Source organism: Oryctolagus cuniculus, chromosome 11, assembly GCF_051225735.1.
Source record: "Oryctolagus cuniculus isolate XC-2025 breed Fujian yellow rabbit chromosome 11, ASM5122573v1, whole genome shotgun sequence".
Classification (NCBI taxonomy): Eukaryota; Metazoa; Chordata; class Mammalia; order Lagomorpha; family Leporidae; genus Oryctolagus; species Oryctolagus cuniculus.
Window position 1 is genome coordinate 45,082,244 of NC_142877.1, and position 14,367 is coordinate 45,096,610.

Sequence of the window (14,367 nt, forward strand, 5' to 3'; positions counted from 1 at the left end):
TGCCTTTCAAATAAAATACATTATTTCTGGAGCTGCCGTATCATAGCAGGTCAAGCCACCACCTGCAGTGCCAGCATCCCATTTGGGTACCAGTTTAAGTCCCGGTTGCTCCACTTCCTATCCAGCTCTCTGTTGTGGCCTGGGAAAGCAGCAGAGGATGGTCCAAATCCTTGGGCCCCTGTATTCACATGGGAGACCTGGAAGAAGCTCCTGGCTTTGCCTGCCCAGCTCTGGCCATGGTGGCCATTAGGGGAGTGAACTAGTGGATGGAAGCGCTCTCTTGCTCTCTCTCTTTCTCTCTCTCCTTTCTCTGTAAAACTCAGCATTTCAAATAAATAATCTTTGGGAAAAAAAGAATAAAATACATAATTTCCATCCACAGCAGCTAATAACCTTTTCCACAGGTCTGGTCAATTCCCACTCATTTTCCACTTTTACAGCCCCTCCACAGCCCCTTCTCCACATCCTCCTCACCCTCTACCTACTTTGCTGCCCTTCCTTACCTTGGCTTGTAACACTGACTGCCCCCTCCCACTATAGCAACTCTGGACTTCTCTCTAGGCCTCAATCATATCAGGCTGCAAAAAAGTGGACGTGGACACTCACACACAAACATATGTATAATTTAAAATTAGGAGCTGGCATTGTGGCACAGTGGGTTTAGTCACTGCTTGCAACTTGGGCATCTCATGAAGGAGTGAAGGTTTGGGTCCTGGCTACTCTGCTTCCAATCCAGCTTCCTTAGCTAGTGTGCCTGGGAAGGCAGCAGAAGATGGCCCAGGTACTTAAGCTCCTGCCACCCATGTTGGGGATCAGGATGGAATTCTTGGCTCCTAGCTTTAGCCTGGCGCTCTTGCAGCCATTCGGGAAGTGAACCAGCAGATAGATTTCTCTCTCTCTGCTTTTCAAATAAATTTATAATTAAAAAAAAATTAAATAATAAAAACATTTTATTGCCAGAAATCCTATCCTTGCAATCAAATTCAAAAGCAGACCCTCTGGAAATATAGAAGACAACATGACAAGCAGTTTTCTCCCTCTAGCCAGAGTCTGTCGCTCCGTACCAGTAACTGAAGACACCACGTACCCTGAGAAGAACCTGAGCTCAGCGGCTCGGCGATGTCAGACGTGCTGCTGCTTCGAAGGACCTGCGTCTGTCCCACTGCGAGCTGACCAGACCCAGCAGTTTCTGACTGCTGACACTCTTCCACCTCTGCGAGCATTAACACAAAACGTGCACCATTTTAAAAGTACTGTCACCGCTTACAACAACTTTAAAAATCAATGTTTGTACATTTTACACATTTAGCAGAAAGATAATCTGCATGAACACAGTCAAGTTTCCTACACTTGACTAATATTCCACCTGAAGTATATATTTTCCTCTTTAGTTTTCAGTCTTTTTGTTTTCAACTAAAGTAAAGGGATAAAAAGGAAGCCATAAACATGGCTGAGAACTTCAAGGGTCGTTTGGAATTTCAAGGGCATACATGCCATGGAAAGAGAGGTCCAGAGACAACAGATAAATACACAACTGTCCCAAATAAAATGTTGTAATTATTTAACACTGTATGTCACCAAATGCAATGTGGAATTAATCACTAAGTACGAAAATGATCCACTGGTATTTTCAGAGAATCAATACACATTTGACATTAAATAGAAAACCGCAGAGGAGTACTGGCCCCTGAATATCTCAGCTAATATGACTACAAATGACTCCCCATGCAGACTGAGCTCTCTCCTAGTTCATTCGTAAACTGCATAGTTCATGTTAATCTGTAAAGACCACCCAAGGCCCGGGAATAATCATCCCACCCTCCAAAGGGCACAGCTCTGGGGTCACATCTTTTGCCCAGGTCACTTTAATAGCCTGCTAACTCATCATTGTCTTCTTGGTGCTCGTCCCCTCCCCCAGGGTCCCCAGAAAGGTCTCTCTAAAAGGTCTCTGCTCTTCTGAAAGTCACATGAGACCTTCCGTCATTACAAGGTCAAACCTGTGCTCATCAAGGTGAATAGAGTGCTCTCGTGGAGCTCACCCCACACACCAGTCTCCTACAAGACGCCCTGCTCACAGCTGGTCTCAAACAGTGCTAACACTGGGCACCTGCTGCTCTTGTTCTCCCACCGACCACTCCCCTTTGCTAACCTCCCCCATCTCCCCCTGGTCCACTATCCCTGCTTCCCATGTTGCCCTGGGAACACCACCCTACAGAACTTGCCACACAGTCCTACATGTCAAGCCCATAGCTATGCTCCTCACAGTCACAACCTTCACACCCACATGACCCTGACTTCATATTTTAAAAAAATTTTGATTAGCTGAAGTTTCACTTTTACTTCTAAGAAGGGACTGACTACACTGCAATGTGTGAGATAGTTCCTCACCTGAAATGGAGACTCGCTGCCAACAGGACACCTCTGTATAACACTTTCATCTGAACCATAAGCCAAAGCGATGGCTTACCCTAACCAAGAAGTTGTATGGAGGAAGATTCCAAATTTCCAAATTCAATACAAAGCATTTCAACAAAGGGCTGCTTCTTGACTTTTTCTAACAAAATGCAATTTCCAGTTGATGGTGAGCTGACACAATTTCAAGGCCTCAGAATTACAAAATGTGCATGATTCTTTATGTGCAATTCAAAGTCCTAGGCCACAGACTAAATGCGGTTGTGGATGGGAAACTGAGCCAGGAGTACAGGCAAAGACAGGCCAAGGCAGCGAGGACAGACAAAATGTCAGAGACTCATCTTCTGCAGCTGCCTTTGCTTCCCTCTTCTCTTGAACAGGAGAGAACTGTTCATCTCACAGAGAAGCACAAGGCATCTGTGCAAGCCTTTTACCTACCTACACTTCCCGAAAGCTCAGAGGAGACTCTGCACAGGTCTACTCTAGTGTCTTCCGCACAAGGCACAGAAACCAGGTAACACAGTGGGGCCAGCCCTCTGGCTGTCTTCTTTTATTGTTTATTCTAATTACACAAGATGGTGAAGCCTTCTGGAAAGTCTGTTAACGAACCTACTCGTTCATCCAGTAGCAGTAGAGGGAGCTCAAGAGCTTCCTAATTTCCTAAAAAAATCATTGGCAAGCGCCTGTTTTTATGGATAGTGGGAAGCGTGGGTTTTATTCTCTTAAGTATGATGCCAAAAACTGGTAGATGTTGGTTTCTGGGCTACAAGCAGAAGCAAATAATAACTGAGCCAACGCTGGCAGAACCTTTCTAAAGATAAAGAACATCGCCATCTGGTGGGATGCATTACAGCCACAGCACCATTGCTTCCAAATTAGAGTGTCCCCACTGGTCCTCAACACAGCAGACGGACCACGAGCCTGCCACCACCAGCTGGCCTGCCTTCCCAACAGACTGGCCTAATGCAGCTTTTAAAGCTCTGTTTTTGTAAAACTGTCAGGAGGGACTTCTCGGATGGAAGAAGCTCAAGACTGTAGAAAGAACGGAAGTGGTGGGAGGGGAGCACTGGTTACTGGAGAGGGAAGGAAAGGGACAGCCACAATGCCAAGAGTGCTGCTACACTGCTGGGGGCCCGAGCTGCTCCCAGAGCTGACTACCAAATGAGACACTGTGAAAACCAGGATTTTCAATTCTCCTTATCCCTCCATCTAAACGCAACTTCCTCATTCACAAGTATACAAGCCTTGGCCTTTTCTCATACTTTGTACTAAGTTTACACTCACTACATGTTTTGTATAATGGACAAATGAGTAACGACATTTTCTCAATACCTTTTCCCGTTTTTAACAGTTCTTGGGCTCCCTCTGCTGGCATTTCATTTCTTAAGAAAGCATTTTATGTTAAAGCTACCTCCATTCTGTGGTGTCAACCGTATGTAGTACCTGCTTTTTCATGAGACATGAAAATCACTTTAACACTAATATGCACATACGAGGATAGAGGACCACCTCATATTCAAAACAGAAGAAGAACCATCTAAATCACATAAGTTGTACTTTAAATCCCAGGAAATCTAATACATCCTATTTTGAATATTACACCATTTCTGTTTTAATCTATTTTGGATTCCCCAAATCATTTATGCTTTCTAATAACCAAATAACTCTTCTAATCTAATCTCAATAATCCAAATTTTTAAAGTATTAACTTGATAGTGTGAATTATGCAATACCATTATAAAACCATTGCTTTCTAAAACACCATTCCAAAAAAAAAAAAGGAAGATCAAATAAGATTCACTTAATTTCATTCATTTTTCCTGAATCAATATGATTAAATCAAATCAAGTGTGGAAGCCCTTTGGTAACTTCTTTCTTTTTCCAGATATCTGACTACTTTTTAAAGCAATTTCACTCATCCTTTAAGACTTTCTTAACTGCTTTTATTAAGTGGAGTAAGGCTCATTCTTCAATAAACAAAATTTGGGGTTCCATTTACTTCTCGTACAGGTTGCATAAGTGAAGTTAACACGGCAGTTCCCTGTTCTTTAAAACAGAGTGCATGATACTGACTTGACCCCATAAAAAGTACAGGTGATGCCATCGTAAGGCTTTCCACAAGGTCAGGCTTTCCAAAGGTCCTGAGAGACAGCACCTGCTGGAAGCCCATGTACAAGTCACAGAAGCCGCTTAGTGAGGCTCTCTTACTGGGTCCCGCTGGTCTTTTCAGAACAAGGGAAGATGGCTGCAGTTACTACTATTATAATATTCCTAAAAGAAAAGCAAAATCTAGCATCTGATAGATAAATACCCAACATAAAAAGCTGATAAAATCACAAATAGCTGGAAGGCACTGTTCTTTTGCCAATTCTCTCTCCCATATATTTCTTTAAGTAGCTATTCAGATTAACATAAACACGTGGTTATGACTTTCCCTAAATATTGCCTCGTATTCTGTTGCTGCCAAGTAAACGATCCAAAAGGATCCCAATAACATATAATAGTGGCTTCAGGTAAGTATTTATTGCTTTTGTTTTTAAGACAATTCTGGTGGTTAACTAATCATGTAGATTAGAAACAAAAACAAGAAATGTTAGCTTGAATAGAAACAACATTAGCAACCATTGATATGGTAAAGAACTTGTGTCCAGAAAGTAAAATTCAAAGTGTCTATACATTCTCCAGCAACAGGTGAAATGGAGCACCAAACGCATACTCTAACGTGCCAAGCAATGGAGAGCATCCAGCCCCTCTGACAAAGGATTACCATCCACTGTCTTGGCCAACGACCTTGGCAGAACCAAAGACAATGGAAATAAATCATCTTGAGGACTGAAGAGCAGACGGAATCAGACCATGCAGGAGCTGGGTAGTTGCGGGAAGAAACACAGAAGAGCACACTGTTCTCAAGGTTACTGTGCCCATACATTCTTTCACTGTTTGTGCTCTGAGACCAGGAACAAGGATGGCAAAAACAGGAAAACACAGACCCAGCCCGACCCTAAATCGGTGTTTCCCAACCTTAGCACTATGGCTACTTTGAGCCAGATAATTCTTGGCTGTGGGGCTCTGAGCTCTGTAGGACGTTGGCTTCCACTAACTGCATACCAGTAGCACCGTCCCACCGTAACAACCAAAACTGTCTCCAGACATTGCCAGAATCCTCCCTGGTGGGGAACTACTGCTCTGAGAAATTTAACTCCTATTGCAACTGTGTACGTATATACAGGAACCAATTTAATGCTGAAGGAGAACAAAGGTTCCAAAATTAAATTACTAATAGGAAGAGATTTTTTTTTGTGAGAACATATTCTGGAAAAACTAGTAAAAAAAAACTTAAGTGAAACAATATGGAAAAAATGGACTGTGAAATATAGTATTTCATCATGGGAAAAAATTCCTTTTGAGTGCGAATCTGCCACACAGGGGGCAAACACTTGAAATACTTTATTTTAACCATCTGGAAGCAGCGGCTTTCTTTGAAAGCCAAATAATCAAGCAGCTGATACTCATCAGTAACCTGACAGGAGACCCTTTCCCACCAATCCTCTTAATTGTTTTTCACCTTCAGTACTGATGAGAGACAAAAGATTTCCTAAACAACATCACAGCCCTGAGTCTCAGGAAAACTCACTTCTTCCCTTATATTCTGTAAGTTAAATAACACAGTCTTTGACATACCCTTCAAAGGACTTAATTTTGTTTTGCTAAACCACAGCATAACATAATTTAGTGCTACAGAAAGCCACAATTAGGCTATCTCCAATATTAAGAACATATTAACCTATAATGCTAGGCTTCTGAAAATAAAAGGAATATGAAAACATCTTAGAATCACTGACAAATAACTAGACACAGAAGTAATTATTCACTGTAGAGTAAAGTACATCCCGGTGGAAAGGTGGCAAAGCCAGAAGTCATTTTTATGCTATAAATCCCAACATATCAGAACAAACGCATGACTAACTCCAATGTCAACCACCTGAAGTCCAAGGACAGTGATTCTTTATTTTAGAATTCAGCATTTCTTCACATTTGTCTTGCTTTACTAAACTCTCCATAGTCCATATAAACCTGCCTAAACTGATCACTACTTTAAACATGGATATGACTTACCACCTCCAAGGAAGTCTTGCCTGTGTAATTTTTCTAGCTTATTCATTTTTCAGAAGGTACTACAAACCTTCTGGCATTGACATACTCAACACTTCTGGAAAACTGTATGAAAATTCCCCTACTTTCTACAGGCACTGGACGAGTACAGAAGACTCAAAGGAAGGTAGCACACTTACCCCATTAAAAATTATGGACAAAAAAATCCTTCTATCTTCTTTAATTGTAAATATAAATACCCGCGAGGTTACAGACATTTTCTTGACCATCTAATTGCTACTAAATATCTAACAACATATAAGCAGTTGTTGATAGTTACTGGAACTTAACGGGAGTGCGATTGTCAGGCATGTACGTGGAATGGGGGTTCTGACAAACAAGGCAAGGGCCAGAGGCAGTGGGAGGAGTCCAGGGACACTGATGGGCACGTGAGACAGTGTTACAGTACCTGACAGCCTGTGAGAGCAAGAGGAGTAAGAGAGACCAGGTAAGAGCGCGCCCACGGTGTGGAGGAGGAGCGGCACGCTCTGAGTGCCGGGCAGAGCCTCAGAAAGGCGCACACAGCTGCTGACAGACTGGCTTCGCTTAGCTTCCAGGAGAGATAAAGCAACAGTTACGTCAGAAGACCCCAAGACCTTCCCCTCTTCTGTGTCATTAGCTTTCTGGGCTCTGTCTAAACATGCAAAGCAAGTCAGTGCAAACTGTAAAGGAAGGTGGTCGCAGTACTTAACCAGAGTCTCTAAATACAGCCAACTTTCAGTCATTCTGACGAGGCAGGAGGACGGGCAACTCACAAATAATCAATTTTATTCAGAAATACTTTATGCTTAGACTTTCCTTTTCCTGCCATGTATCAGATTCACATTTGGGTTGTTTATTGGTGGACTTTATCATCAACGGACACATACACAAAAAGGCCATGAGGCGGAAATCCAGCCTATAATTTGCAATCTTTTATAAATAATAAATGATTCAGAAATCGATTTACTGAGAGATGACTGTATTCAAGAGCAAATCATTTAGTGAATTAAATATCCCAGAAGCTCAAGAACATGTGAGAGTCAAGTGGTACATGCAAAGACTTCACCATTTGACAGAGGTAAAAACCACCATGAAACCATCCCTTTATACCACATTTCATGCTCATTAAACCCAAACTTTCTTAGTGCCAACTTTATCATGTCCTTAAATTTTCTATATATTGTTAAATGAACAGACACAGACAGCATGCCTCAAAAATAAAAAACCACAACCAGTTCCATAAGTTTTGTCCTTAAAACAAAAATCTAAAAATTTACTTATTTTTGTGACTTAATATGAATAAAATAATTAAATTTGTAGTGACATATTTGCAAAAAGTGACATAAACTCTTTAGTTTATTATCCTTTCTCCTATGCTTTGTCTACCAGAATTCCCACTGACAGGACTATCTGCAATGTGATTAGGTTTAATTCACTCATAAATGTAAGACAACAGGTAAACAAAAACAACTTCCACGGAAATCTCCAACTAACCACATCAAGTTTTCTGAAAGATATGTTCATCTTCCAATGATGTCAAGAGACTTTTCCTGTGAGTGTTTTTTTTAAAAGTTACTCTAAATTCAACGGATTGTGTGTTGTTCTCAAAACTGATCACTAGTTATTTTAGAAATAATAAAACACATAATATTTGTGTGGATACTGAGTCAGACTTGCTCTGATCAGTCCTCATTGTAGACACTGAAACTCTTCCCACCCAGGCTCAGGGACACAGCTCTCCTTCACAGCTCTCCATCCCCGCCTTGCCAGGCCTCTTAAGTCACACACTGATGTACCCTGTTAAACTGTCATCTCTCTACAGTGCAGTGCTGATTTTATATTTCCCTGTGCCACCATCAGTGATATTTTCTCTACTTAGGTAAAATCTGTGAGCAAAATCATCATCTGATCATCTTGAACTTTTCTCTTAGTGGGACTGGGGGACGGCAGAAGTTACTGTCAAACGGGCCTTTCATAGGAAGCAACTTATTCTACAAGCAGCAAAAACTAACTTCATGAGCCGCTGTCATCAAAAGGTGGCCTCTGCACAAATCAAACTTTATCATGAAAATATTCAGGGCCTTTTAAAAGAAGAAAAGTTAAGTTATTTCCCAACAGGACTAGGGGCCGGTGCTATGGCATAGCAGGTAAAGCCAAAGCCTGTAGCACCGGCATCGCACATGGGTGCCAGTTCGAGTCCTGGCTGTTCCATTTCTGATCCAACTCCCTGCTAATGTGCCTGGGAAAGCAGTAGAAGATGGCCCAAGTCCTTGGGCCCCTGCACCCACATGGGAGACCCAGAGGAAGCTCCTGGCTCCTGGCTTCGGCCTGGCCCTGCCTTGGCCGTTGCGGGCATTTGGGGAGTGAACCATTTGGATGGAAGACCTCTCTCTCTCTCTTTCTCTCTGCCTCTGCCCCTCTCTGTAACTCTGCCTTTCAAGTAAATAAATATTTTTAAAAAATTAAAACTGGCCGGCGCCGCGGCTCACTAGGCTAATCCTCCGCCTAGTGGCGCCGGCACACCGGGTTCTAGTCCCAGTCGGGGCGCCAGATTCTGTCCCGGTTGCCCCTCTTCCAGGCCAGCCCTCTGCTGTGGCCAGGGAGTGCAGTGGAGGATGGCCCAGGTGCTTGGGCCCTGCACCCCATGGGAGACCAGGAAAAGCACCTGGCTCCTGGCTCCTGCCATCGGATCAGCGCGGTGCGCCGGCCGCAGCGCGCCGGCCGCAGCGACCATTGGAGGGTGAACCAACGGCAAAGGAAGACCTTTCTCTCTGTCTCTCTCTCTCACTGTCCACTCTGCCTGTCAAAAAAAAAATATTAAAAAAAAATAATAAAAAAATAAAAAAAATTAAAACTAACTAAAACCACTAATATTTAATCACTGCAGATTTATTATACAGCATGATATAAAAGAATCTTCAGAGAGGAATGCTTTTGAGATTCATATTATTTCATATTCTTTAAAAACATAAAATATAATAGGAAATATATATCCACATGTGGAACTGTCTACCAGAATAGCTCTCATCTTCATTATATTTCAAAGTTCTCACATTTAAAAATGTAAGGAAGCCTACAAAGACCAGGCCCAGGTTTTGTATTATATGCTGCATAAACACCTTTATATAAAGGCTGTTCTCCCCATGCCGTGGCCTCTCAGATACCTGACGGCTCTGATGAACAAAACCTCACTGGCCTAACTGTGCTGAGCTTCTCCCAAAACATACTGCTGGCTCTACCATGCTGGGGTTTAAAATACGTGCTGAAAATGGCACCTCTGCAATGGCTGTGTTTTGACCAAGTAGAGGCACATGGAATATGTCATGTGCAACAATTTGTTGCTCATTGAAATGTGTGAATAAAACTGAAAGTGTTCAGAATGCCCACTTTTGGAATAATTGTGATCTGAGGCTTGTGAGGGACAGCAGGAAACCTGGGTGGCTCAGACAGGATGCCACCTTTGTTACAAGCTTCTAATCTCTTTCTCTTAAGGATCCAGTGATGGAGGAAAAGACGTTTTAGAAGTCGGAATGGAAAGAAAACCAGTGAATGAGCAAACGTACAAGCTCCTGTCATCAGGAACGGGTTCTCTCCTCAGGAGAGAGAGTAAGCAGAAAGCTGTTAATTACCAACTAGTGCTACAGCAAAAAGCAGGAGGCGTCAGATGTAAGGTGTAACTCATTTGCATAAGAACTTAAATACAAACTTTCTTTCTAGAGATTCTTTTTTTAAAAGTTAAACAGAGCAAAATAATCCATTAACTTGGAGGTCCTTGGTTAAGTTCCCATTAATTTAGATGGACTGCAAAGATAGTATCTATAGGCATGAAAAGCTAAACTTTCCAAAGAAGACAAAAATGAAAATGTCTCCAGCCAGTCTTGAAAACCAGCTGCATCATTCTCTTTGTCCTTGCCAGAGCAGGCTGCTACACTCTTGTAGGAAAAACACTGCTTAATGCGACAATAATGCAACCACTGCTGCCTTTATTGAGAATCTATTTCTTCAAAGTTCAAACAAAACCTCTATTTTGTATAAATGTCTCACTTATTATTAACATCAAGGGGCCAATGCTCTGGTACAGTGGGTTAAAGCCCCAGCCTGTGGCGCCAGCATCACATATGGGCATCGGTTTGAGTCCTGCCTGCCCCATTTCCGAACCAGCTCCCTGCTAGTGGCCTGGGAGGGCAGTGGAAGAAGACCCAGGTCCCTAGGCCCCTGCATCTGCGTGGGAGGCCCAAGAAGAAGCTCCTGGCTCCTGGCTTTGAATTGGCTCAGCTCTGGCCATTGTAGCCATTTGGGGAGTGAAACAGTAGACAGAAGACCTCTCTCATTTCCTTGCTCTCTCCCTCTATCCCTCTCTCTGTGTAACTCTTTCAAATAAATAAAAAAAAAAATAAACCTTTAAAAAAAATCTCCAGAACTGTAACCTAAATAAAAATTTATTTATAAAATTAAAAAAAAATTAACATCAAACTTTTTTACCACAATGGATAATTTAGAGATGAATAATGAAAACTATGATTTGAATAATAAACTGAATAGAAAGCTAAAAAGATGCAGAGACATTTCATTTCACAAAAGAACTAATATTTAAATTCTGATAACTTTGGAAACATTTTATTCCCATAAGCCATTTTCGATATGAACATGATTTGTTTGGATGAATGCTTACCGGTTGCTTTCTGGCGGACATTATTTCTGGCCTTCTCAGCCCCCGGGGCTCCAGACGTGGTGGCGCTCCGAAATCGCATCGGCTCAGCCACATCCGGGTGGCTCCTCCAGCTCAGAGAAAACGATCTGCCCACGCTGGTTCCTTTCTGGGGGTCTGGAACACAGCCTGATAAAGGGCCCACGGTCAGAAAAACCATCTGAAGGCTAAAGTGATTTCATTCTGTCACCGGTGTTGCTCAGCAAATGGCAGCCCAGCAGTGATACATAATCAGCCAGTTCCTCAGTTGTAAGTTAGGAACGATGTCTCTACAGAATCTACTGCTAAAAATGCGAGGAACTAATTTTTTACCAAGACATAGAACAAAACCAAACAGCTCCCATCTCAAGAATCCAGAACCTCTCCACATTTCCCAGGAAGGGGCAGAATTCATCTTCCCAGGGCAGCATCTTGATGTAGTTGGCCATGCCCAGCTTTCATTTCTGGCTTTCCCATTTCTTAACCATGTGACCTTGAGGGAGCCAGTCACTGTAAGGTCTCCGACCCCCAGCTTCTTTGTCTATGATACGGGATGATATCAGTATCTGCTTCACAGAGTTGTCATAAATGTGAGGTGAGGGGATATGTACAAAGCACCAGCCATTATTGCTGTGACTGTCCTTCCTGTTAGTTGACATGACTATGACTAGGAACACTTCCTTTTTATCCATCCTTCTTCCACAGACTCTTCAGAAACCCACCATTCTCATCAAGGGAAGACAGGGATATGAGACACAGCTAACATCATCATAAAAAAACACTGTCAGTTCTGGTGTTGCGGCGTAGTAGGAAAACCTGTTGCCTATGATGACAGCATCCCCTGTGGGTGCTGGCTCAAGTCCTGGCTGCTCCACTTCTAATCTAGTTCCCTGCCAATGAGCTTGGGAAGGCAGCAGAGGATAGACCAAGTGCTTGGGCCCCTGCACCCATGTGGGAGAGCCAGAACGCTTCTGGCTCCTGGCTTCAGCCTGGCCCAGCCATAGCCATTGTGCCTATTCGGGGAGTGAACCAGCAGGTGGAAACCCCCCCCCCCCAATCTCTATAACTCTGCCTTTCAAATTAATAAAATAAAATCTTAAAATAATAAAAAACAACCACCATCTGTGACTGCTTCAGTTCCTGATGAACATAACATATATGCACTAATTTCTTGGAAGCAATACACAAATACTGCCTCCTCCCCAACCCCAGACACGTGGTGTGACCCTGGAAGAGTGGGAGCACCTTTGCCTCGTTGCTTCTTTTCCTTTTGTTCACTTAATTTATCCAGAGGTAGGTTTGTCATCTCCACTCCATAAACGGTTCTTGCGAGCACAGCTGTCAAGGAGTCCATGATGTTGGCCCACTCGTGAATGAGCTCTTCCCATTCTGTGAGGGAGGACAGCACCCTGAGGAAGTCGTCCCAGAGCTCCCGAGAGATGAACACGTAGAGATTTGCTCGGATCCAAGCCACGATGAGCGTCTACAATCAACCAACCAACAAGAGAATCCAACAGTCTCCATCTGGAAGGAGTATAACTTTCTCAACAAGTTACTTTAAATTGCTATTCATAAAGCACATTTTAATATAAAAACTAATTTTGGATGTTGTTTTCTTTTAGTTTCTCCAAATTCATTTGAGCAACTATAATCAGGACTGAGCCACTGTGGAGTCAGCTAACATCACAAAGTTTCTGATTCAGTATCATTTTGGAATCTGTGGCTGGCTCTGGGTACAGTTACAGAAAAGACAAAGCCCTCTGACAACGACTCTTCTGTTTCCTGAGACAGATCTGTCCCTCACTCTGCAGTGTGTGGACTCTTCTCTACGTGAACCTTCAACTCATCTCTCTTCCCTGATTTTCAACAGAGGAACTCACTGCGGACATCAGAGGATGCAGCACCCATCAAAGGAGAATCTGCCCAACCTCTGCCCATAAGACCCTCACTCTCACCTGCACCCACCCAGCTCCTCCTCTGCTGGTGGCTGGAACCCATGGGGGCCTCCTACCCTTCCACACCATTCCCCATTCATACTCTGGACCTTTCCCCAGAGTTTCTGGGCTTCTATCAACCCTGCCTCTCCTTTCAACTGCTCTGGCTCTCTCCCTCCAACACCACTCTGCCGTCGGCCCGGGTTTCGGCCTCCATTCCCTTGATCCAGTTATCCCCTGGATGTTACTGCCTTCCGAATCTCCATAACCAGCCCTGATGTCTGCTCACTTCCTGACCTACCTACCCCTCCGCAGACAGCTCTACTTGGATGTCCCACAAGCACCTGTAATACAGCATAACAGAAGAATCTAACTGTTCCCACGGGATCTGCAAGTTCCTCCACCTGCTCCCTCCCGCTCCTGGCACAACCTGGACATCACATCCTTCAGGAGGGAATCCTGACTTCCCTGCCTTCTCCTCCCAGCCTGGCCCCCAACCTCCAAGAAACATCCTTCAGCTCTCACAGTTCCCTGCACCTCCCCACCAGAGCACCAATCCTTCCTCACCTTGACAGTCTATTTACTTCCCTGTGTCCCTTTACCAGTCCACAGCATTACAGCTGGTCATGTGGGCAACTCCATGAGACAGTTAATTACACTTACATTCTGGGTATATCTTGACCTTGCAATCACCCCGTTTTCTTCCTTCTGCCAAAATATTTCACATCTTTTAAACTTCAAATCAGAATATATCTCTTCTAAAAGAAGTCCCTCAAGGGAGCTAGGTTCATCTCAAATGAGTCCCCAATGTTTCTCTAATCTTATTAAAAAAGAATCAGCTCTCCCAGTCTGTTGTCAAAGACAAATGAACGTGTTAGCACACGTCTCTGCCTACCCCCAGATGCAAACTGCCTCCTAGGCTTGTTGGGAGTTTCACTGTATAAGGCATGGGAGTGACTAAGCTTTTTAAGCTTTTTCCCTCAAATTATGTATAGTTGGTTTTTAAGACAAAAAAATTTTTTTAACACAGACACAGAAAAACTTCAAAAAACAGAAATCAACACCTAATTAGGAAGGCCAGGTCTGACCATTTGAAAAATGTTTAAAATGACTCTTTTAATATACCTATTTTCTGTATTTCATTTCACCTTTACTATACTTTCTAAAAGATAGTATATGGAAAATATTATTTTAAATACT

At 43.0% G+C, this 14,367-nt stretch overlaps 1 protein-coding gene across 16 annotated transcripts in view; it reads right to left on the reverse strand.

The window, feature by feature from the left end:
- The window catches only part of RALGAPA2 (Ral GTPase activating protein catalytic subunit alpha 2), a 327,703-nt gene that overhangs the window by 204,688 nt on the left and 108,648 nt on the right, over positions 1 to 14,367 (reverse strand). For 14 of the 16 annotated variants that reach the window (XR_016216034.1, XR_016216033.1, XR_016216032.1 and 11 more), the window contains exons 15-18: positions 12,479 to 12,716; positions 11,219 to 11,383; positions 6,974 to 7,114; positions 1,088 to 1,213 (exon numbers count right to left, since the gene is read on the reverse strand). Coding sequence is in view for 13 of the 16 variants with exons in the window: in XM_089307358.1 (XP_089163484.1) it covers positions 1,088 to 1,213; positions 6,974 to 7,114; positions 11,219 to 11,383; positions 12,479 to 12,716 (670 nt within the window). In the remaining 3 variants the exon portion in view is untranslated. The remainder of the gene's footprint in view (positions 1 to 1,087; positions 1,214 to 6,973; positions 7,115 to 11,218; positions 11,384 to 12,478; positions 12,717 to 14,367) is intronic. The other 2 variants (XM_089307361.1, XM_089307359.1) reach the window with 1 other exon arrangement.